Source organism: Ornithodoros turicata, chromosome 6, assembly GCF_037126465.1.
Source record: "Ornithodoros turicata isolate Travis chromosome 6, ASM3712646v1, whole genome shotgun sequence".
Classification (NCBI taxonomy): Eukaryota; Metazoa; Arthropoda; class Arachnida; order Ixodida; family Argasidae; genus Ornithodoros; species Ornithodoros turicata.
In genome coordinates, this window is record NC_088206.1 from 43,999,690 (window position 1) to 44,023,897 (window position 24,208).

Sequence of the window (24,208 nt, forward strand, 5' to 3'; positions counted from 1 at the left end):
CATACGCGAAGGGCGCAAAAATCGGCTCAAATGGCTTGAGTAGACATGTTGAACAAGAACAATAAATAGATGATGACGATCCGGAATGAACCCCTGAGCAAAACTTGTAAGTGCTGTCAATTGAAACTCAACTGGACACAGTCATTCACGAACTATCAGAAGTCAATCGACAGTCAATAGGCAACAGGTTGACTTCACACATCCGTTCTATCGATATCTCGCCAGTGTTTTTTTACTGACTGGCTATTGAGCTCGGTAGATTGACTTTTCATATCGGTTTTACTGACCTTTCAGTGCCTTTCATTATGGAATACTGTTGGATGGAACCACATGCAGTTTATATTTTTGCAGCAGACACGTGGTAGTTAACAAGCACAATCATAGTCGTTTTGAAAAATCCCCTATACTAGCTCATATATGACCCATTTTCAAGATTACTGCATGTAGAACTTATGAGAAAAGCGTCCCATAGGAGTTGCGTGAGCAGAAAGCATACAGAGCCTGAAACCGTAAGCTCCATGGGCAGAGCCGTCGCGAGGCGAGCTTCCACCTGGGGCAAAATTACGCGAAGCGCCCCCCCCCCCCCCGACTTCCAATTAGACGCTCCGGAAACAAGAATGAGAAAAATTGCAGTTCCGAGCTCAAAATTCTCTTGATTCTCGTTTTACTGTCCAACCTAGCTCTCGGAACCTGCCGCCTGGCGCCCGCTCTGCCCAGGGCGCCCGGAGCGGCTGCCCCTCTCGCCCCCCCCCCTTCCCCATAGAAACGCCTTTGTCCATGGGTCCCCTATGTGTAGCCCCAGAAAAGATCGGACATGAACGCTGTTGAAGGGTTGCACTACATACATTTGGAAGTGTATTTGTGCCATAGCAAATAATATGTGCTGAAACATTTGCACCAAAGAAAGCCTTGTCCTTTATTTTTCACTGCAGGCATTCCAGATCCTTGCTCAGCAATGAAATAGACTATATGTATCTAAACCACCACTGCATACTCAAAACTTGTCATTTAGTAATATGCATAACCCATTCCAGGAAGCCAGATGGTTCTTTCTCATGCTTCTTTGTATCATAGTTCTCAAATTTCAAAATGAACTTTTCAAAATTAATATTATTACGAAATTTGAGAACTATAATATAAGGAAGCATACGAAAGAACCACCTGGCTTCCTCCAATGCTTTATGCATATTACTTAATGGCAAGTATTGAGTATGCAGTGGTTTACGTAACTTCCTCTTAGCAGGATAACATAATATTTTGCAGAAATGAAAGATAAGAAATTACTGTACGTAGGGCTTCATATTTGGGAGACAGCATTTAATCTGGAGTGGCAGTGGGGTAGTGTCCTGTGGCTACCACGGGGAAACATCCCATGTCATCATCACTTCATTTATTGTTGTTGTTGTTGTTGGAGTGGCACTTGAAATCAGATGGAAATAACCATTGCGGTGCACTTATTTCATGCCCTTTCTGCAATGCATCGGTTCGACTCCTTCTGAGTTTCGGTTCTCTGTCACTGTGATCAGCTTGTCGAAGCCATCTGAAAATTTCATGAGATCATGAACTGTCCCTCCAATGAGTGTAATCTATACATCAACATTCAGAGACAGCTATCCAAGTGTGAGGAGGCATTTACAGCCAACTGCTTCCAATCTTTTGAAGTCACAGTACGATCCATCACCACATTTGTAGTGTAAACTTTTAGAAAGCGTTAACAGAGAGCACCAGTGATGCTGCCACGGAGAGAAGCGGACTCCTATAGTGGTCCGTATAATAACGACTCCCTCTTGTTCGCCAGCCACTGGTCTGCTGGCACACTGACTTCCACCTGCAGAAGAACAAGGGAATTTTAGAAAGCATTCAAGCTACTAGCGGTATTGCACATACTGGCATCTACATTTCCACAACAATCCCACAGCAAAACTACGTCAGATCCTTATCAATGAGGTATAGCACATACCATCATTCAAATGACACTATGTAAAATTGATGAATGCCATATGCATCACCTTGTTTTGCTGTGCTATTGCAGAATGACTCTGCGAGAGCAATCTTCTCAGTTGCAGCACCAGCAACGTTAACGGGTGTCAATGGTCAAACAGGAATAAGACGTGTGAGAAATATTTTTGAAAAATTGAATTGTTCAATTGTTCGTGTTCTTAGGCAACTTGAGGCTTGTGTTGTGTTCGTCCGTTTGTGTGTTTCAACCTCACTGTTGCTTTCTAACATATTTTAGTCAGACAAAAAGACTGAAGTACCGTCAAAAACAAATGCAAGCAAGTATATAATACACGTGTAAAACAGGCCATGCTATATAACAAACCGTGACCCGTTGATTTTTTGCAGTCAACGCAAAACACATAAAGAAAACAAAAACAAGAGAGATCGATACGGTCCCGAATGAGAACGTTCTCTCCCTTGGTTTAATGAAAACGGGGGCGTACGCCATTTTTGTGGCAATTGTGAACTGCATATAATGCCACAAAAATGGCGTACACCCCCCGTTTTCAGGAAATAAGTGGGAAGAACGATGTCACTCAGAAGATTGTTGGCTAGGAGCGTGCACTGTGGTGAAATTCACTTCTGTGTGGCCAACAACGGCGAGCCGATTAAGACATACTACCGCCCCCTCCCCCCCCCACCCCATTTTTAAGAGTGCATCTCTCTTTCTCTTTCGTTGACCATAGCGTGCTTTATGTAGCCAACCTGCTGTAGTTTTGTTTTGCCTTTTTTTCCCCTTCATCTCTTTCATCCTTTTTGTTTTAATCTTTTATTTATTTTCTGATTATTTACTTGCGGAATAGAAAGCCGACACTCCATTTGGCTGACGTTTTCCCTTTTTTTCCTTTTCTTCTAATAAATATATTCACCCTCCCCCTCGTTGTAGTGTATGCTAACTGACGTTATAGAAACCACAGGCTCATGTCCGGTTATATTCATGCAGTTCTGAAGACCGCTGTGTTTACAACCTGAGCCCCTCACAATTTCACATTTGAGGATCAAAATACTGCGCTGTGTGATAAAAGAAAATATATCACGGTTTCATCGATCAAAGGGTCTTGTAAACAGCGGAGATTCGATAGTCGTAACAAACTGGAAGAACAGCTTGCTCCTGATCCAACCTTCGCGGTACAGAGACACCTTCATAACGACGAACACGACGTCCCCTATTGTTCAAACAGTCTGCCCAAATGCTTACATGAGATCCGTATTAATAGCCCATTCCTGCGAGCAACAAGTAACCAACAGTTGGAAATCTGTTTGCATCCGCCTATTCTTCCCCTTTTTGTCCGTATGTCAACGCATCAGCATTCCAGACGGGCAAAGAAAAAAAGTCGAAAATCCCGCGGTCCACATCATGGCGGAGGCAAGATGGAAGGCGTGTCGGAGCGGTGTTCGTTTCCCGGCTGATTGGGCAACAGCTCCGTGACGTCTCTCTCAGGGCGTGTCTGATAGGAGGCGGTTTGCGAGGGCAGCCCACAATGGCGGGAGGCGTCTCCAGTTGTGTGGAGACCCGTCTGAGCGTCCGTATTTACTTTACGCTCTCGCAGCTTTCGGCCTTAGTCGCTGGTTCGCGCGTGTGTGTTTCGCACGTGATGACGGCTACCACCATGCTGAGTCACCATAAGGCATACCAGGATACGTCCAGCTGCGCCATGAGCCAAGCATCCAGCATGCAGCCACTTAACAACAATGGTTACAACATGGCTGCCATGAACATGGGATACGGACAGCAATCTTTTGGGGCCAACACCGGGATGGCCACGAGCTCTGCCTGTATGTCGCCCACCGTTGCTCCACTGGGCTCCATGAACTCTCTCAACCAAGGTATGCCATCTGCTGGAATCATCAGTGGCCGGGAATTCCTCTCTGGACCCCCGCCAGCTGCACCAGATTCTCCGAGTAGTGCTCTGCAGCGTGCCAGAACGGATACGAAGGCGTACAGGAGATCGTACACACACGCGAAACCTCCTTACTCTTACATTTCCCTCATCACAATGGCCATTCAGAACAGTCCGAGCAAGATGCTGACACTCAGTGAGATCTATCAGTTCATCATGGATCTGTTCCCCTACTACCGACAGAACCAGCAGCGATGGCAGAACTCTATTCGACACTCGCTCAGCTTCAACGACTGCTTCGTGAAGGTCCCGCGGACGCCGGACAAGCCTGGAAAGGGTTCTTTCTGGACGCTGCACCCGGATTCGGGAAACATGTTTGAAAATGGTTGCTACCTTCGAAGACAAAAGAGGTTCAAGTGTGAGAAACGGGAGGCGGTACGACAAGCGCATAAGCAGCACCAGCCCAAGGCCAACAAAATGGTGGACAGTCCAGTACATATGATGCCACAGCAACATCAGGGACTCCCTCCTGGTTCCACTCCCGCGGGCATGGGAGGCATGACCGGATACCACACTGGTGATCCCAATAATTGTTGTTCGCCAGGCATGGTTCCAGGAGGCCCGCACCACGCACTACATGAATCACTACTCAAAGTGGACCCGCACTACAATGCCTCCAATCACCCGTTTTCCATCAACAACATCATTGCCAACGAGAGTAAAGCGGACCTCAAGTTGTACGAAATGTCTCAGTACGGAAGTTACAACCCACTGTCTCCGTCGCTTGCAGGTCCTCTTCCCAACGACTCTTCCGGTTATTACCACCCGTCGCTCTACTCCATGTATCAATCTGCCACGCCCAGTCTCTGAGAGGAAGAACACATCAAAGACATTGCAGTGTTAGGCGGACAACTCTCAGGGAAGTTCTTGAAGCGCCGTAAACCGTCCGATGTGTTGAGAACAAGTCATCCTGTACATAGTTACTGTGTTGAGTGATTCAAAGAGCATTTAGCCAATGGACAATATGCTTGTACAGAACGCTATACGTGTTCCGCCCATTGGCATGGACCTACACATATGGGCGCTATTTATTTTTACAAGCTGTCGACTTTAAATCGTAAACGCATGTCGAAACGAGTCTAATGTCCATGATGTGTTGTTCCGGAAGGCTTTGCATGTTGCCCGGGAAAAGCAGCGAGTGACTCAGGTAAGCCTTAATTACCTGACTTTTTCGCTCTGACGCAAATATTGGTTTAACAACACGTTGAGTACACACGACGTTTCTATGTATATATAAGCTGTACAAACTGAAAGCTTGATTTGGTGGTCATTTGGCACCTTCAAGTTTTAAAACGAGGTATAATAAAATGGTTCACAGCGAAAACGGAGCAATTCCTCATTTCTTATGTCTTCCTCTTTGCACGCGTTTAGAGTAACTGATGGTTTTCCTTCGGCTTTTTTAAAAATAAATTCGAGTATTTGGGATGCTTTCCAGCTAACGTAGTTGGCCGCTGTATATGCAGTAGAATTTGTGACTGCACACACGCAGTTTCTGAATCGCTACCAGGACGTATTTTATACCAAATCCGATACATAATCGGCGATTACGACTGAGTCCCTCCCGGGTAAACGATATGATGGTCTATAATGTCGCGTGCGTTCACAGACAAAGTTTGGAGTTTCTTGAAATTGCTTATAGTATCAGTAGTCCGCGATCACTCGTCATGGCTCCGTGCGTATCCGATAAAGTACCGTCTAAGTTAGAAAAGCATCGGGCCTTGTAATTTTTTTCCAGTGTTAGTAAAAGAAACAAACCTAGAACAAAAAATACGTCATCTCAGGTGTTCCCCACAAACAACGAAAGAGGGAAGGGACGCCAGGTTACAACGACAAATGGAACTGTGTCTACGTTTTCAAATGCTTCCTACAGCTCAGCAACCCCCCCCCCCCCCTCAGACAGATTTTCTTTGTAAAAGCGTCCAAACACCATAACGGGGATCCACGTGCGCGTCGCTCACTCCTAGCCGCCACTTCCCTCTAACAAAAGCGAGGACATCCTAGCGGCTTTGCTGGCGGGGAGCCTCGCAGGTAATGCTGCAGCACGCGCTTCTTTTCTTTTCGTTCCACGAAAGCTCCTTCTTTCTACCCTTTATTATTATTGTTGTCGTGTGCTGGGAAGAAGGAGGACGTAAAAAGTTACTACTTTAATACGCCGTTTAGTGGCAGTAACGTGTGTGGATGTTCTGAAACGGTCGGGTACTCTGTCAGCGGAATGTCGAATACTTTTTACATACGCGAACGAAAAGTTGCTCGCTAAAATTTTGTTTTACAAAATGGCAGATATACCAACACAGTTCTACCAGAAACGATATGACCATTCAACGCGTTAACTGTCCCCGCACATCTTCACCAGCAATCCGGCATCTAGTATCACGGCCTTAATGATTAATGGTATCAGCAGGCTACAATCTCGGGTATACATGAGGCGTGGCATGAATATGGTGCTGTTTTGTCAGTCTTGCGAGAAAGATGGGTAATTTGAAACCAGGTGTAGAAAAACAACGAAAGTTTCGCTCTTTTCCTGTTACCGTTGCGACCCTGCGGTTCGATGGAAATGCATATTGAAATACTTCTTCGCCCATTTCACACTATGGTTTTTCTCGTCTGTCTGCCTCAAAAATAGCACCTTAGGGCAGCCGAGGCCCGTTGGTTCCAATGGGTTCGTTTTGGTTCCGTGAAAAACACGGTTGAGAAAAACGTTACACATATCATAGAAATCGTTTTGTTCGCTCAGCCTGCTGGCTGGCATCAGCTCCCTCTCATCATCATCTCTTTATGTGTGTGTGTGTGTCTGTTCGTGCACTGAACAAAATTTAAAAAAAATTAAATACTTGCGTCCCGAAGGCCAACAATGAAAGGTGCGAAACTTTTAGTATTTTGTGCTAAAGTTCGTATCCACACATGAACTAACTCTGTAACGTCGATATAAAAGTGAAAAAGTATAAGTGTACTTTGCCATAAAATATTACTCAATACAAGTGACATTTTCATGCTTACGAGCGAAAATATGAACGTTACCTTAATCGGAAGATGTCTCCGGGTGCCTTAGGGGTACTACTTTGGGACTTAGGAGTCCATTGGGGAAATTCTGCATCCTGTTTTGATTGTTTTTTTCCTTTTATGCGTTTTACCGTTTGAGTTTACCGACACGAATGTCAGATCTTAAAGTATATAAATACTCGGAACTCCTCGAAACAAGATGTTACTCATAAACTTTCCGTGGCGTCACATCTTTCCATGAGACTGCAGTGGATCTCAATTTGAAGCAATTGCACGACCCCGGCATAGTTTTGTGAAGTAGAAGGAGCGTAATAATACGGTGGGATTTGTAGTCACGAATGCAAAATACAAAAGCAAAATAGAAGAGAGAATAGTGGAATGCAAGACGGTCTATGCAAACAGAGTTGTTACCTCGTGAAGGTATAATGTCGAACAACTGTCATTTTTAGAACGAGCTCTCCCAATACGTCTTCAACGCGTTTCTATCGTACATTTGATGACGTCGGGAACGACAACGTTCACACGATGGAGCGTAGAGCGTAACTTTTAGTATGGAAGTAACGACGAGTTTACGTATAATGCCAAAAGTTTGAAGTGCAGTCAGTCCCCATTTCTGTGAACAGTTTAGATGCGGCCTGTCTTTACTGTTCTCGTTCAGTCGCGAATTTCACGGTGCAATACAAGTTTCTAGCACGTGAAAAACACGACGCACATAACCTCGTGACACAACAACGCTCGTTACACAACAACACAACAACGCTCGTGAGTGATCTCCGAAGTTGCACAAAACCTTCGTGCCGTATCGCTTCTCGGCAAATTCCGACAGCATGTTTCTGCCCAAGTCAGGTAGCATCTGGTTGCCTTTTTCGGTGCATCGACGCATGCCACATCACTTCGCTCGTATTTCTGGTGTGTACCATGTTACGCCGATCAGCAAAACATAGACAATGTTCTCACAGCGGTTTCAGTTGTCACGTGCAGATTCTGAGACGTACCCCAAGACTCAACAGAAATGGAATATACTGAAGCGAGATAATCCACTAGAAAAGCCACGCTATAGGATCTCAGGGGATAATCACCCTCTAACGAAGTCTTGTCCGACACGTCTTCGATTTTCTTTATATACGCGATGGTGTCACTCGTGCGTCTCGACTGTAGCCACGCTGAAACTATAGGATAAAGAGACCCATTTATATCAGCTCAGAGCCAATCGCCAGGGACCTCTGATCCTGTGAAAGCGGGAGGCAAAAACAGCGTGACACTTTTGCGTACACGTAAAATGTCACGGAATGTAATCCAGGCCTCTTCTCATAAACGGTATCGTTATATGGCTGCTGTTGAGCCTGTTTGTTTTTAGAGTACAAGTGAAAAATAGACCCATGTAGTGAATGCATTGATGATACATGTGCTTGCACTGAAATAGCATATACCCAAATTTAGCGGAGGGAATGGAGGGGACGCTTTTTCGGGATAAAAGGCACGCTGGAAACGTTTGTGCGCTTGCGTCGCGCCAAACTGTCAACTTTATTTTTAAACATTTTCATACTTATACGCATATTTACAAGCGGGACTGTTAGGGGAGACCCTGACAGGTGTTCATTCAGTATTGTTACGAAGAGGGAGAGGAGGAAGAAATTCACGCTCATTCTTTCACGCTATAATTCTGTCATTTACTCCTGCATACATAAACGCTTTGCTTGGCCGCACATTTCCTCCTATTTCCCATTTTTTCTTCTATCTGTCATCATCATCATCCTCTTCGCAGTATGTATATTGACCAACATAATTAGTTCTTGTGCCCATTAGTTGTGTCCATTTATCATCATTAATATATCTGTTTTTGTTGTGCGGGTATACGTATACTGTCCTCTATAGATTTGTTTCTCCAGACTTGGAAAACGTTGCTTTGAAAAGTAGCTGTAGGATACAGTTACAGTTACTCTGCACAAACAGTAGTTAGTTGAGTTGCAGCTGCACTCCATAGCTACTTTCCCAATTGGAAAAGCATGATCTCGAGTCGAGCAATTTTTATTCAAAATTCTACAAGTGAGCATCCATAAGTTGCACATGAGCAGTATAGCTGTTGTACAGAGTTTGTTTCCGTAACTTTGTCCCACTTTATTGCAAAAATGTCCCACTCCACGCTGAGCAACAGCTCAATTTGGCTACCATACTCGAGTACCAGACGATCCCCATTATATCCCCCTGTTCTTCTTTCCTTTCTTTTTTCTTAATAAACATATCCCCCCTTTTTTTTTATTCTTTATCACATCCCCAGACGATAACCATACGTGTCAAACCGTCGAGAGAAAATAAAAAATAAAAAAGAATAAAAAAGAGAGAGAGGCCGGGGTATTCTCTAATCGCAATTGGATGGAAAACTCAATTCTGTAGTCTGCTCATCCATATTATATCCATATAATATCATATCCATATAAACGAGTCATAGGATAGGTTAGAGCAAATATACTAAGACTTAACCCCTGAGGGTAAAATAAATACGTGTTGTGCTTCGACTCCTTTCCTTCCACCTTTCAAGCTCTTCGGTTGTCCATGCAGTCGCGAAAGCTTTCAAAAAGAAAAGAGACATTGCCAAGCCACACGGTTGATTCCGAATAGTCATGATATCATAATGTACTTGTAATATACTTGTGAAAAGTCTGCTTCTTCGGATGTGAGAGAGCTATACAGCCATGAATACCGCTACAGCGAAAGAAGATGCAAGCGGTTTCTGAAACTGTATTTGCATCATCGTCATATTGCACGGCATTTGTACGTACAGTGTCGTTACAGCCACTGTTTGAAGGAGGTTCACGTCGCGGTTTGCGCGCGACTTGGTACTTCGGGAAAGATAGATAAACATTTACGATAACTTAATCAGATGGAAAAATAACGACTTGTTGCTTATGTTCTCTCTGTCACACTCATTTTTCCCTGAAGGTGCTAAGTTAGCAAAAGCTAATATTAGTAACCGAAGCAAAAGTAGTGAAGGCAAATGCTAGAGAAAATCATCCTGGAAAGCGCATTCAGACGGACACATAAACCTCCACAGCGGACTCTCTACTCTTTGGCATTCACAAAAACAAGGTATAGCCTCTCAATGTGTGCACACATATATTGTAACCTTCCAGTTATAATGACCCCAGGGTTTCTAACCTGACACGTAACTCGCAGCTATAAGTAACTAACAATTTCTCCCCCGGCGTGGAAGTTGGAGAACAATGAGGGTCTTTTTAGAGCGCAACGACTTTGTAATCTTCGAAGACAGGAACAATCGTTGTAAACCAATTTAGCCCGTGGCAAACGTCAATCATTCACGCGCCGTCTGAGCGGTCAATCGGGCAGCCCATTGTTGATGGCTGTTGACGACTTCTTTCATCCGAGGCCAATGAATGGCTTGAAAGAACAAGTCATACAGAAGATACTACGAAGAGCGGAACCTTTCGAATTACTACTATTGTGCAAACTGACGCGCATGCAGTCCATCACCACGCTCTACACAATTAAACCTGGGCGGTAATTTGGACGGATGATGTCCTTTTTGCAGTTTATTCACGAGCCACACCAGCAAGATGCGTGCGGCGTCTTTCGGAGCTCGTCGAAGAAGGATCTCCTCAAGAGTAGAAATAAGCTGCACGCGATGAAAACAACGCGTTTACGCCAAGAAGCAGCGATGTAACTTGTTCATTGTTGATCCGCACATGTTCCATAATGGACGTTCAAACGATTTTGCCGAGGCACGGAAAAGCGCGGAGATCTTTTGTCAACATTGTCTTTGCTCGAGTTGCGGCTCCATGCATTTGTACATTGCATATTTATCCACGACTTCCGGGTTTGCCGCGGAAATTTACAAAAAAGTAAAAGCAGATTTCAACGCACACACACACACGCGCATACATTGAATGATGATGAGGTTGAGGTGGACGATTCACCGCCGTTGTGGAGGTACACTGTCGTACTGCTATGATGATGAGAGAATGCCGATTGGGGAATCACTTTTAGAGCAGATTTCAAGGTGCAAATTCTTGTTCGAAATTTTTGCGCGTCCTGAATATTGCACAACATTGAACACTTGAACACTGTTTGCGCCAACCCAAGATCGTGTCACTTCCGTGCGCCGGGCTGACGAGCTCCAAGTAAAGCGAAACAGCTGTCCTCGGCTGGGGGTGCACGATCAAATTATGCTCAACGTGCAGCCACAGAGCTCCGGCTGTTTTTCCTTTGTATATGTACTTGCTGGCTGGCACTGCAGCCTCCATGGTGACGCCGTCACCGTGGAACATTGATGCCTCGCCAAGATGCTATCATGAAGAGGTTGAAGTGGACGATTCACCGCCGTTGTGGCGGTACACTGTCGTACTGCTATGATGATGAGAGAATGACGATTGGGGAATCACTTTTAGAACAGATTTCAAGGTGCAAATTCTTGTTCGAAATTTTTGCGCGTCCTGAATATTGCACAACATTGAACACTTGAACACTGTTTGCGCCAACCCAAGACCGTGTCACTTCCGTGCGCCGGGCTGACGAGCTCCAAGTAAAGCGAAACAGCTGTCCTCGGCTGGGAGTGCACGATCAAATTATGCTCAACGTGCAGCCACAGAGCTCCGGCTATTTTTCCTTTGTATATGTACTTGCTGGCTGGCACTGCAGCCTCCATGGTGACGCCGTCACCGTGGAACATTGATGCCTCGCCAAGAAGCTATCATGAAGAGGTTGAAGTGGACGATTCACCGCCGTTGTGGCGGTACACTGTCGTACTGCTATGATGATGAGAGAATGACGATTGGGGAATCACTTTAGAACAGATTTCAAGGTGCAAATTCTTGTTCGAAATTTTTGCACGTCCTGAATATTGCACAACATTGAACACTTGAACACTGTTTGCGCCAACCCAAGATCGTGTCACTTCCGTGCGCCGGGCTGACGAGCTCCAAGTAGAGCGAAACAGCTGTCCTCGGCTGGGAGTGCACGATCAAATTATAAACATATGCTCAACGTGCAGCCACAGAGCTCCGGCTATTTTTCCTTTGTATATATATATATCTTGAAAAGGTTAAGTTGGATCGGACGGCTACGTAATTATAGTTGAAATAAATGGGAGACAGAAGATGAAAGTAGGGGAAGTAACAAAAAAGGGGTTTATTAAAACTTCAAAATTATAAAAGTTAGGGAGGATGTCTACGTTACGGCGGTTTTTTAATACACCCCTTTTTTGTTACTTCCCCTACTTTCGTCTTCTGTCTCCCATTTATTTCAACTATATATATATATATATGAAATATAATGAAATATAATTCACTGGCTTGCACTCTGGCATTGAGGAGTGCTCAGTCACACTCCCCGGTGTATATCGCTCGCTGAGTGACCCCTGGCTTGCCGATTCCGAACGATGCGCAGCTACCCAGAGCTGACGAGCCACAAACACGGCGAAACACGTGTCCTCTGGTGCTGTCGCATCGTTCCATGAGTATCTATATATATATACATATATAAGGGGAAAAATTAGCAGGAGCTCTTTGGCTGCACGTATAGCATATGTTTACAATGTCAGTACTGGCATGGCGACGTTTGACTTACAAACGTGCACATATATATATATATATATATATATATATATATATATATATATATAGAACAAATAGGTTAATATATCAGACGGCTACGAAGTTGAATAAAAGTGAAATAATAAGACTTGGACTACAGATTACAGGAACGTTAACAAAAACTAATTTATTTAATGGGCAATTTAACACATAGATTAAAAAAAACTTTTTTTTGTCCTGACGAAGACAGTGCCACTGTCGAAACGTCGACCATTCTTTTTTTTAATCTATGTGTTAAATTGCCCATTAAATAAATTAGTTTTTGTTAACGTTCCTGTAATCTGTAGTCCAAGTCTTATTATTTCACTTTTATATATATATATATATATATATATATACTCATGGAACGATGCGACAGCACCAGAGGACACGTGTTTCGCCGTGTTTGCAGCTCGTCAGCCCTGGGCAGCTGCGCGTCGTTCGGGATTGGCAAACCAGGGGTCACTGAGCGAGCGATATACACCTGGGAGGGTGACTGAGCACTCCTCAATGCCACAGTGCAAGCCAGTGAATTATAAAGAGAGGAAAAAGCCATTAAAAAATGAACTGGCTTTAAATGGCTTTTTCCTCTCTTTATATATTGTATATATATATAGATATAAATAAGCGAATTTTCCATGGCTGCACGAGAGGCACATGTTTACAATTCAAGCGTGCCACAATCCCAGATTTGTGTCGACCCAAAGCGTGTCACATCTCTATACGCTGTGCGGATGAGAGCCAACAAGCTCGAAACGGCCGTCCACAGCTGGGATTGTGTCACGCTTGAATTGCAAACATATATATATACATATATATACGAGGGGTGTTCAAGTCAAACCGGGACTTTATGTCTCCTGAGTGTACAAATGGCTCGCGCTACTTCTTTTTCGTCATTTTCACACGCGACAGGCCTTCGCGTTCACCACGTGGTGGTCCAAAGTTTGTGCAAAACAGAAGACACGTGCTGGACAAGATGGCAAACAACGAGATGAGCGCGAACATTGTCATGAAGTTTCTCGTGAATGAAGGCGTAAAGTCATCTGAAATTCATAGAAGACTTCAGGCTGAGTATGGCCACGATACACTTAGCCGCAGCAAAGCGTTTGAATGGTGCAAACGGTTCCGAGACGGCCGTAGATCAGTGCAGGACGATCCCGGCTGGGGCAGCTCAGAGCCTAGTGTCAGAGTTCCTGAGAACATCCAACTTGTGGAGCGCCTGATCCTCAAGGACCGACGGATAACATGTCTCGAACTGGCTCCAAAGACGGACCTTTCTGTGGTAATGTTGAACACTATCATTCATGAAGACCTCCAGTTTCGGAAAGTTAGTGCCCGTTGGGTCCCGAGGCACCTCTCCGTGTTTGACCGGCAGAGAAGGCTGGAAATCTCCCAAGAGCTAAGGTACCATTTCGACACTGAAGGACACCCCTTCCTTGATCGGATCATCACATGTCTAAACGCGCATTAAAACAGTGGAAGCATCCGGGCTCGCCAGCTCCCAAGAAGTTCCGAAGCACCCCGTCTGCGGGTAAGGTCGTGGCCACGGTTTTGTGGGACAACGCTGGCGTTGTTCAAGTTGATTTTCTGCCCAGTGGTACCACCATCAATAGTGCATATTACTGCCAGGTTCTCAGGGATGTGCATAAGGCGCTGAAGCAAAAGCGGCCGGGCCTCATCACCAAAGGAGTCCTCCTCCTACAGGACAATGCACGTCCGCATACCGCGCATCTCACGACACGCACCTTACAGGAACTTGGCTGGGAGTTGCTGCCACATCCCCCTTACAGTACAGACCTCGCTCCCAGCGATTTGCATCTCTTCCTGCCACTGAAGGCGTTCCTTGGGGGCCGCCACTTCAGCGTCGACGACGACGTCAAAAATGCGGTCCGATCATGGCTGCTACGCGCCGGTAAGGATTTCTACACTGTTGGCATCCAAGCCCTCGTGAAACGCTGGGACAAGTGCATTAGTGCAGCTTGAGATTATATCGAAAAATAAAACTAATTTCTCGCCTGTAAGTTCATTTTACTTTTGCGAAAAATGAAAAATGTAAATGAAAAAAAAAAAAAGTCCCGGTTTGACTTGAACACCCTTGTATATAATTGCGGCGCACACTGCAGCACGCTGCAACGACTCGGCTCGTCAAGCATGTGACTACACATCCACTTGATGTTCGAAATTTTCTTTTTCTGCAACTTATTTCGTCGCGCTTTATCTTTCATTGCGGTCGGTTGCCTCCTTGCTTACCATATGTTCTTGCCTATCTTGTGCAGGGTGGATGAATCAGACTGACGTAAACTACAACACAAGTGAAATAACAAATACGAAATTTTTGTTGTGGTTAACACGTCATTCCTTCAGAGTAAAAAGTGCGACTTAGGGGGGAACCACTCTCGAAAAAGGCTGAACCTTCCCTACTTTTCCTTTTGTGGCACAAGTTCGAGTGACGGTAAATCAGCCACGTTTTCCACTAACGTCAAAGCGTTACAAACCGTTCAAGTGAGGGCCCTTTTTCGAGAGTCCGTAAGCTGCGTAATACTCAAAGTATGGAAAATCTATAAAGTTTGTAGCATGAAATGCTGCAGACGTTTTGCGCTGTGGTATCTATCGATACAAGTTCGTAACATGTGAGCTCTTGAGTACTTAAGGCTAAGAGTTCGAACCCGACCGAGCGCGTCAGTTAACTAGCTCCCCAGACGGCGACGTGACGCACAACACTGAAGCGGGAGGGATTGCAGTGCAGCGCGGTCCGCTGTGTCATTCGCCGTCTACCGAGTAGCGTCTCACCTGTTCTTCGCAATACTGCCATTTGCGTTGTTCTGCCTATACGGGGTTCGTACATTTAGCATTATAACTGCATCGCTATAAACAAACCACTTTAAAATAGTTTGGATTGAATCGGCTTCAGTGTGGTGTTGGTGACTGTATAAACAGCTTGCCGTTGCTGGCCTCACAATTGTGAGCATCATTGACGTTACAGCTGGAACGTGAGATGATGACAGAAGATGAAACGATTAGGGTCTGTCGGTGACTGACCTGGTTCCGGCCTAAGCACATATCGTATAGAAGTCTCCCAACTAGTCCCCTTTCACGAACGAATCGTGCTATGTAGATACTGGGCTCCCATGCCTCAAAGAACGTACCTCTGGGATGCACAATATCCTTCAGGGTGTCTTTCTTGTTGTCTGCTATAGTCGTGTTCAATTAAAGAAATCTAGTCCGTCACCTCTCAAAATATTACTGCGCCACAGATAGGATGGCTGGACACAGAGAGGCCACGCTTGCTCGTCCGCGAGATAATGTCCATTATGCTCACTCTGCTTCAGTATTGGCTGTTAAGACTGGCCACATGACACTTCGCTGCGTGGTGGCGCTGCAGTATTTCTCCTGGCGCGCTATTGCGTCCCCTTATCTCCAACGGCATATGCAGTTGACGGACTAGATTTCTTATCCTTCTTAAGTTGAACACGACTATAGGGGCTTTTGGCTCGCGCCATTGCGTGTAGACAACACAATGCTCTAGGAGCATGGAGTCGGCATGTCGGCACCAGTAAGCTTTTACAACCAGCTGCCCCATGTGGATTTTCATTTCTCTCTACATTCCTCGCGAATTTCTTAAAACACTGTTTGTTTACAGCGGACGTCAAGTAAACTGTAGACTTTTCACGTTGTATACGCTTACGGTTAATCAGGCGATATTGTAAGTGTTCATTGTGTTCTGCTCTTCGTATCGTGTTGTTTGCTTACTGTTTGAGCTTCGTTTGTACGCCGAGGTGTTCTATCCGGCACCTGAAGCAGGTGCGCTGTTACCCCAAAGATTGTACAAAGAGGGCGGATGTGCATAGCACGATGTCGAGTTTTAAAACAGCGCTAAGCAACGATGTCCTCTCAATAGTTTGTTATTGGATGCCAAAAATAAAGCGCCGCTTCACGATACCGAGGCTAACAGCGAGAAATTTGCAATATTCTTACTCGTATACATAGAAACTGCATTGAACTGAAGTGGAAAAAGGAAAGACCCGACAATGCTGCGCTTTACTCCTCAAGTAATTGTTTAAGCGACGCGTCCTCTCACATGGAGTAACGAGTAATGTACTTCAATTAGAAACTACAATTTATTTACTAACTATGCAGCTATGGCGTAAAAGTATCTATAGCGAAAACGTGCTGTCTATACCATGAAACGAGGGCCGCGATCTCGCGTATACGTCGTCCTATATACATCGAAAGAAACCTGCATAGCTTGTTCTATATGGTGTTTTGCAGCCAAAATATCAGATCCGGCCCTCAGCAAGGGCAATAAGAACTGACACATATTTATCGTAGCCTGACTGGTACCTTCTTGAAACGTCAAGTCACGCATATTGTACGCGAGCGTTCCCAAGACGTGACCTGAGAAACGCCTTCTGTGTGCAATGCTACCGGAAGCGATAACAGCCGTTACGTAATACCAAACTGTTGCTGTGACACCTTTGTCTGCCCATCCCTCTGATGTGTAGGGTATCGAATGAAAAGTGAATAAGAAGGAAGACGGGCACATATTACCCGGAGTTACAAAGAATAGTAAATACTCTTTAACGAACCTGTTAGAATAACCTATGGTTCTCGACGACCCGTACATGAGATCCATTATTGACAAGCGACAAAGCACTACTCGCGACAGGTGTATAGGCTTGTTTCTACTGCTCTGGGGCTGGGGCACTGGGGATGATGATGAAGGAAGGTGATGAGCTTCCTTGCAGTATGCACTTCATCAGGTACTAATACGTATGACCATATAACGAAAGATGTAGGAGATGAGCTTGCGAGAAAGAACGAAGAAAGGGACAACTGCGAAAGCAGGGAAAAGGAAAATAGCTATAAACGCGCGAAACAAGTGAGGCAGTATACAACGCATGTCGACTAAGTGCACAGTAAGTGTAACAATGTATTGTCATACCACTAAAACCGCTAAGAAAACACAGAAGACGACACACACATAGATAGCGCACTATATCAACGCATGTTTATTGATGAGGCGCAACGCCTTCCTTAAAACCATTCAAAAGTTCCCTTTTCTTTTTCGACAAGCAAATAGAAGCATTGTTGACGCACCTCCCACCTCCCTCCGCAATCAAAAACGCCTCCCAGATTTATCGCCACTTCTGTCATGAAATCATCTTTCTTAGCACTTTTAGCGGTATGCATTATACCAACAGGCCAACTCTGACATTTTAAGTATTGCCATACTATTCTACACTCTGCATTTGCCTGTGTAGATAAGCCTTCGCGATAGCTATTTACTGACCTCCGGCAGGCAATTACAATGCTGCCAGTCTTCATAGATTTTCTTGCGTTATTATCTCGCATTAAATGTTTCTCATTCTACTATTGTCCTAATCCTGACCAGCTCCGTCAACGTCTGCAATCATTTCAGTAGTTCTTGACGTTCATCGGTCTGCTTGAGTTCCTTGAGCCCCAATGATAACATTTGCAAGAGTGCGGCTCTTGTGCCACGGCAATAGGATTCATCGTTCTGCACCACGTGTGGTCGACTGGACGGATTGCTAACCCAGACAATTACGGTGCCTCCCTTACGTGCCATGTGCGATGTTACGTGTATATATGTCTGATCGCTGCTTCTTCCCCTTCACACTCATATATTAACCCACATCCACTGAGGAAGCTGATCGCATATAATTACCGAATTCCCTACTGCGGTGAAATACCTCACCCCATTGTCATTCATATAGTCGTTGTTGTTGTTGTTCTCGACTAATTCAGTTAAACTCCACGAAGACCATGTACAGTGCCGGACGAAAGTTTACGGAACACGCTTCAGCGCATTCCTTCCTCAGAGTGAAGCGCTAGCAGTGAATGGTAACTGCACAGACTTGCAAACAGGCGAAGTCACTTCCTGCGCATGCGGAGTGTGCGCCTGCTATTTAGTTGCGTACGCAATACTAAAGCCCTATCAAAGTCACGTACCGCCATTGCAGCTACCAAACGGAACGCCTGAGGCGGCCCTAAAGGCTGCTCTCGCCCGGGGTTCCGCGTGTTCGGCATTTATTCCTGGACTGATTCGACGGGTGTTTTTCGGCATTTTTAAACATTTGTGCCAAAAATCCGCAGCTGGGTTACCTAGGCACATGTCTGTAAGTCCATATTGTGCCATTCGCTGCTATGGTGTCACTCTGAGGAAGGAATGCGTCGGAGCGTGTTCCGTAAACCTTTGTCCAGCACAGTACAACCATGTATGTCGCGTACGCGTAGTATAGGTCGGATTCATGTCGCACGTCATGTAGGCTCTTGGTCCAAGTTGTGTGCTTTCGAACATGCATTGGATACCTGCAGAAATGTTTTTTTCCTTATGCGGTTATGCGAGGCTTCTTCGCTCAAATGTGAAACATTTAGTAATTCCAGGTTGCTGTTCGTGCCATTTTGTAGTCATTAAACGTGGATACATAAAATTTCTCCGGCACGTAAATGGAAGCTTCATTTATTCCGTCCGTTTCGCCGTTTTGGCTAGGACGGTTAATAACGGTCCATTCTGGCTGACAACTTGGCAGCGCCGGCCGCCATCCTGCCGATAAGGGACGTGGCTCCACGTTGCAAAGGTCAAGTGAGTGGAACTTATCCTTTCGGTTTTTGAAAAACAAATTCCAACCTTCTTATCAGGCGCCATTTCCCCCAGCCATGCTTGTCTTATCACTGTGGGCTGTATACTTGCAAAGAGCACATCCGGTTGACTGTGCCAGGCAAAGTCCAATCGCCTTGGAACAATTGAGCGAGGGCGATTTTCTGCCTAGCCAGAAACAGATGCAGCGAATACGTTTTTCGCTGCCTTGGTAACACATTACTCGCCACGAGACCGCTGTACCTTGTTGTCTTAGGATAGGTTAACTAAAAAAAAATGTGTCAAATACCACACTAGCTGCTGGAACTTGTGCCGTGTTCTCACGGGCAACTACATGTTGGATCCACAAATGTGCGGTCCGTTCTATATACGCGCCTATATAATCCAACTTGTGATCCCTCTGCTGACGTCAGACTCTCTATCCTGCAAGCCACGTTTGCACCTTGCTATGCGGTGATAGTGTTGGTGATGTGACGAAGAAGAAAACGGCGATGTAAGTTTCGACGAAGTCGAATTGGCTACCTGGCTGTAACACTCTCGCGTTTGGGCGCATAGCGTTGGAAATAGGGTTTTATACGACACGGAACGATAATTCAGTTCAGGGACCACCTGTGTTAGAGACTGGCTGAAATGAGAGAAGCAGCTCTATCTGAGCCGCCCATTAACTTTGACAGCTTAGCGCCTCCGATGATGACGTTTCTGTGACAAACTCAGCAAGTTTGTTTAGACGTTTGAATAACAGTTACCTTATGTACGTCTCTCCTTTTCTTAAGTAGCAATTTGTTCCGACTTAACGGGTGCTGGTGTCAACAAACATGGACTTTTTAAGGAAGGAAGTTGCCTCAGGACAGAAGGAAGACTTTTTAAGCGTTTTGTGGTACTTTTAACGATGTTTCCGAATATCTGGAGCTACCTTTACATATTACTTTTATTACATCTCCACATACAGCATGCCACTTCGTCGCTGGACTGTTTCTCTGAAGAAATTGATAGACGCTTTTGGCTTCTCGTTCAACTGTCGTGCGGGTGCGTCTCCTTTCCCCTGGTGATCCTCACCCGTTGAACTCCCACTTTGTTCTCTACTTCCTTTCCTTCTACTCTCCGCCCCCTTTAGGTATTTCTTCTTATTTTCGTGGAGGGTTTACGTCTCTGCCATTGTTTATATGGTTGGCGAAATTTTTATGTAACGTTTTGGCATTGCTGGTAGGGGGGGGGGGGGTAGTTTGGTTTGGTAAAAGTAATTAAATCGATGTAATGAATTTCATTTTAATTAATGAAGTGGGTCAATTATTAAACTAAATAACGAACTTGAGTCACCAAAGTAAATTACGCCCGAAAACCCGCAGACCTTTCCAACACAAGAGAGACCCCCTACCCCACCCCCAAATCCTGAAACTCATCAAAATTTGTGTGTTCATCAAAACCAGTGTTCAGAAATATTTTATACGACATCGCACCAGACCTCATTTTCGCGACACAGGAAAATATGTGTGTTCTGACTTCTGACCCCTTCCAAATCCCAAGAAAGCTACCATTCAGAGAGTTAAACCTTGCAAAGAGGTGAAGTGAACGGTGTTTACTTAACCCGTAAGCGACAGCTGAAAAGTATGTCCGAACAGTACAGGCTCGAACATGAGGCAATGAGCGTGGCCTCTAAAGACAAAAAACGAATGCACATATCTCAATGTGGTGGCACCACCAAATCGACAAGACTACCAAAAATGAGGTTAAAGTCGAGTCTTATATACGCAAAAATGGAAAGGAAATAGAATGTGCGTATTAAACCCTACACGTTATAGCAAGTAGCAACCCATAGGAAGCGAAAGAATTATGTACTTCGTGTCGCAGAGAGGACAACACGTTAATCGGTAGAAGTGCAAGGGTGCAGGCGAGCTGGTACAACGACGATAAAATCGGAGACAAGGAACAGAAAATAACAACACGACACGTTCTCAAAGTCAGCAACCCATTTAATGGGTTGAAATTATTTAATTAAATTAATTCCTTGTCTCAGGTTTTATCGTCGTTTTACGTTAATCGGCTTCGTAATTATGAGACTTCGCACAAGGCTATGCTTGAATGTGGAAACGTCACTTTCCGCTAGTGCTTTCGGTACTGTTCGCGTAATTCCCGAGGAGTCAGACGCTGGGTTGCTGAGAAACATACCGTGTCCGGCGTCATCCTATTGACCTCAACTGGTGACGCCGTCGATCTCCAAGCCCGCAGCAGAGAACGTGTTTCAATAATGGACGGATAAAAATATTTGCCCCGAGTCTAAATATCAGCCTGAGGCAATATTTGCCGCCTTGTGTAAACGGCGGAAGAGCAGATATGCTAATCGCAGCAAACATACGTCGAGGGCTCAACGCACTTCCCACATATGGCTCAACTGTTTATTAACCTGTGGGTTGCGTAAAATTGCAGAAATGCGGTCGTAACCACTGTGAGATTCAGATAGTGATTTTGTTTATCTCGCCGGTGTATTGCAAGGTGTTGCACTTACGGATTAAGCTACTGGAAAGGAGTAATACGTATACGGGGCGCTCGCAGTGCGTGTTGTTTTTCTCCATAGTATATTTTGGAACACGTTCGAAGAACACAATGAGGGGAAAGACGGACTACACAGGAACTGATTTCTGGTTTCTTATATGATCGCAAAGAGATTTCCACCGTAAAACTCGCCGGATTACAGAAGTACTTGGCAAGCGAACCCAGACTTGGACTGCTCCAATACACACGCTCGTCACTCTGTGACGGGAGTCGGTAATCTCGAGATAATTCATGGGAAGCAGTTTTCGCGAGTTTAGTTTTCACGGAGGAATCAAAAGCCAGATAAGGATGTTTGTAACTCAGATATGTAGCCCATAATTTCAAGAACGCGTCATTTACATGCCCATTCACTTTTCCAGTTTGACATAGCAATGTACTTGACAATGCATTCCTATTTGCTTTCTTCGTAAAAATCGCGCATACCCACAAAAGCGCATCGCATTGTTTCTTTAAATAACTTCCTTCAGAAGCGAGAACGACATAATAGAGAGAGAAGAAGACTGCATAGCTATGAAGCACAATCACGCGAGGCTAACCTCACATATTACGGGACCTCTTCACGCCCTCCTTCGGAACATTCCTCACCATCACAGCGACGGCCCGATGACAGCGCCACCTCATTCGAGCAGCTGCCGCCCGCTGTGCTCCCTCCTGTTTGTTTTCCAGTTTCGCTCGCAAACTATTTAAACAAAAAAGGATCCCCCGACACAGAGCGAAGCCACCCCCGTGGGAGGCCAATATGGAGGGGGAACTCAAGTATTACGCACCAAATAAAAGCAGCCAAGCTCAACGTCTAACGCTGGCAACCAACGTTGTTTGAAACCGACGACGAGACATCGCCAGGTGTGGTTGCTTGACTTTTAGAGGTCGACCTACGAAGTCTTCGGGTTATGAAGTGTTTGAACAGCAGCTCACCACAAAAGGTATGGTGGGGATAGTGTTGGCCGAGGGAGATTTGCAGGGGGTCTTTTGTCACCCGCAATTTGTCTGGCTAAAACGACAAACAATTTAAGGCAAGCTTAACGGTCATTGGGCAGAACACATTCATCCGTCGCGGTGGGAACGTAATGAAGCTAAACATATTGTGTTGCGTATAACAAACTTTCCGAACAGATGAATTGTTTCACAGACTCATCATAGTTGGTTTATTCATTCCGTTTCTTTATTCCATCAATGTTACTGCTCTCATCTCGATCATTTTAGAGGTTGAAAGGCTTGAGTGAACGCGACGATTTGTACACTACGGTTAATTTTTCAACTTTCCTTCAGCTTCCGTCATCGTTCAACTTTCCTTCGGTTCATCAACAGAAATTCCCGGCGACTTCGTGCCACGTTTTGGTATTCTTGCGAGTCATTTACTTCCTGGAGTCAACACGAACCAGACCGCCGCGGCACGATTTAACACGAGACAATTAACGTGTACTCTAAGAAAAAGTGGAGGAGAGTAACAAGTAAATGTGGCGACAATGAGTGAGGAGGGGGAAAATTCGACGAAGCGGTCTTTCCATAAATGTGGCTGTTCCAGAGCACTTGAAACTGGCAGCTTCAAGAAATGGAATGTGAAGAAATAAAAGAAAAGCAAAGTAGCTGATAGACAAGTGTGCCCCAGTGTGCAAAGCTATAGTCCGGAAAGTTTCATTATATATATGCCTGAATGTGCCGGAACTATTTGAGAACACCGCGGAACGCTCGTTGCATGCCATGCGAGTGGCCCGAGTATACACCGAGGGCACCGAAAAGCCTGTCGTCCAGTGTCAGAGGAAGCAAGGACGTGCTCGACATCCTACACAACGCCACAATTGTAAAACAACTACTTTATTTGAATTATGATGATTGAAGAGTTTCATTGCCAGTGGCGATACTCTACCCCATTGCTGGCGGTAGTGTGATGAAATGTAATGATGAGTCGCCTCACAGTGAGTACGGTGTCCAAAGAAGTTTGAGTGCTAGCTCTTAGGGCACAGCGTTGTAGAACACTGTTCTGTAGTGTTTTATAAGAGTCTCACGTACTTCATAAAATCAGTTGCGACTTACTTTGTTGTACGGGGCGTGCGCGTACGATTGAAACTACGAAAATTCACGACACAGATGGTGCAAGGAGGCCAAGATGTTTCGGGGCGATTGTTTCTGTTTTGCACCGTGTTTCCCATGAAGGATATCTATAACGAGGCTCGTCAATCACTTGTGAGAATAGGATTTTTCGCTACCAACCACCGACTTTTCGCTAGGAGCTTTTGCTAGCATTTGCTTCTAAGTGCGGTGGAATTATCTCAGCAATTTCCAAACTACGACAAGCACATTTATCAGCGGATTAAGCTGCACCGTTCTAACTGCGGAGAGATTGTCGATAAAGTTATCAACAAGCTGCTGATAATGAAAATGATGATGATGATGATGATGATGGGGGAAATTTGGTTGTTTGCACAACTATGGGCAGAGTTGGCTACTTCACACGACTAATTAACGAGTCCAAGCGGAAAGGGAATCAATACCATATCAATATCAATGATGGAGGGAGGCTACCCACTTTCACTTTTGCAGAACGTTGCTGA

The 24,208-nt window shown here is 45.1% G+C and overlaps 1 protein-coding gene and 1 long non-coding RNA gene across 3 annotated transcripts; one reads left to right on the forward strand and one right to left on the reverse strand.

The window, feature by feature from the left end:
* Positions 1-1,175: 1,175 nt before the first annotated feature.
* LOC135397935 (uncharacterized) lies at positions 1,176-21,340 on the reverse strand. Of its 2 annotated transcripts, none has more exons than XR_010423895.1 (3): positions 21,273-21,340; positions 1,593-1,828; positions 1,176-1,540 (listed from the first exon to the last, which is right to left on the reverse strand). It is a non-coding gene; the product is annotated as an uncharacterized LOC135397935 (long non-coding RNA). The 2 variants fall into 2 exon arrangements; XR_010423894.1 differs by lacking the exon at positions 21,273-21,340 and adding an exon at positions 3,200-3,479.
* LOC135397934 (protein fork head-like) lies at positions 3,499-5,226 on the forward strand. Its single transcript, XM_064629424.1, has one exon. The coding sequence runs from the start codon at positions 3,597-3,599 to the stop codon at positions 4,710-4,712; it is 1,116 nt and encodes a 371-aa protein (XP_064485494.1). The 5' UTR covers positions 3,499-3,596; the 3' UTR covers positions 4,713-5,226.
* Positions 21,341-24,208: the final 2,868 nt, after the last annotated feature.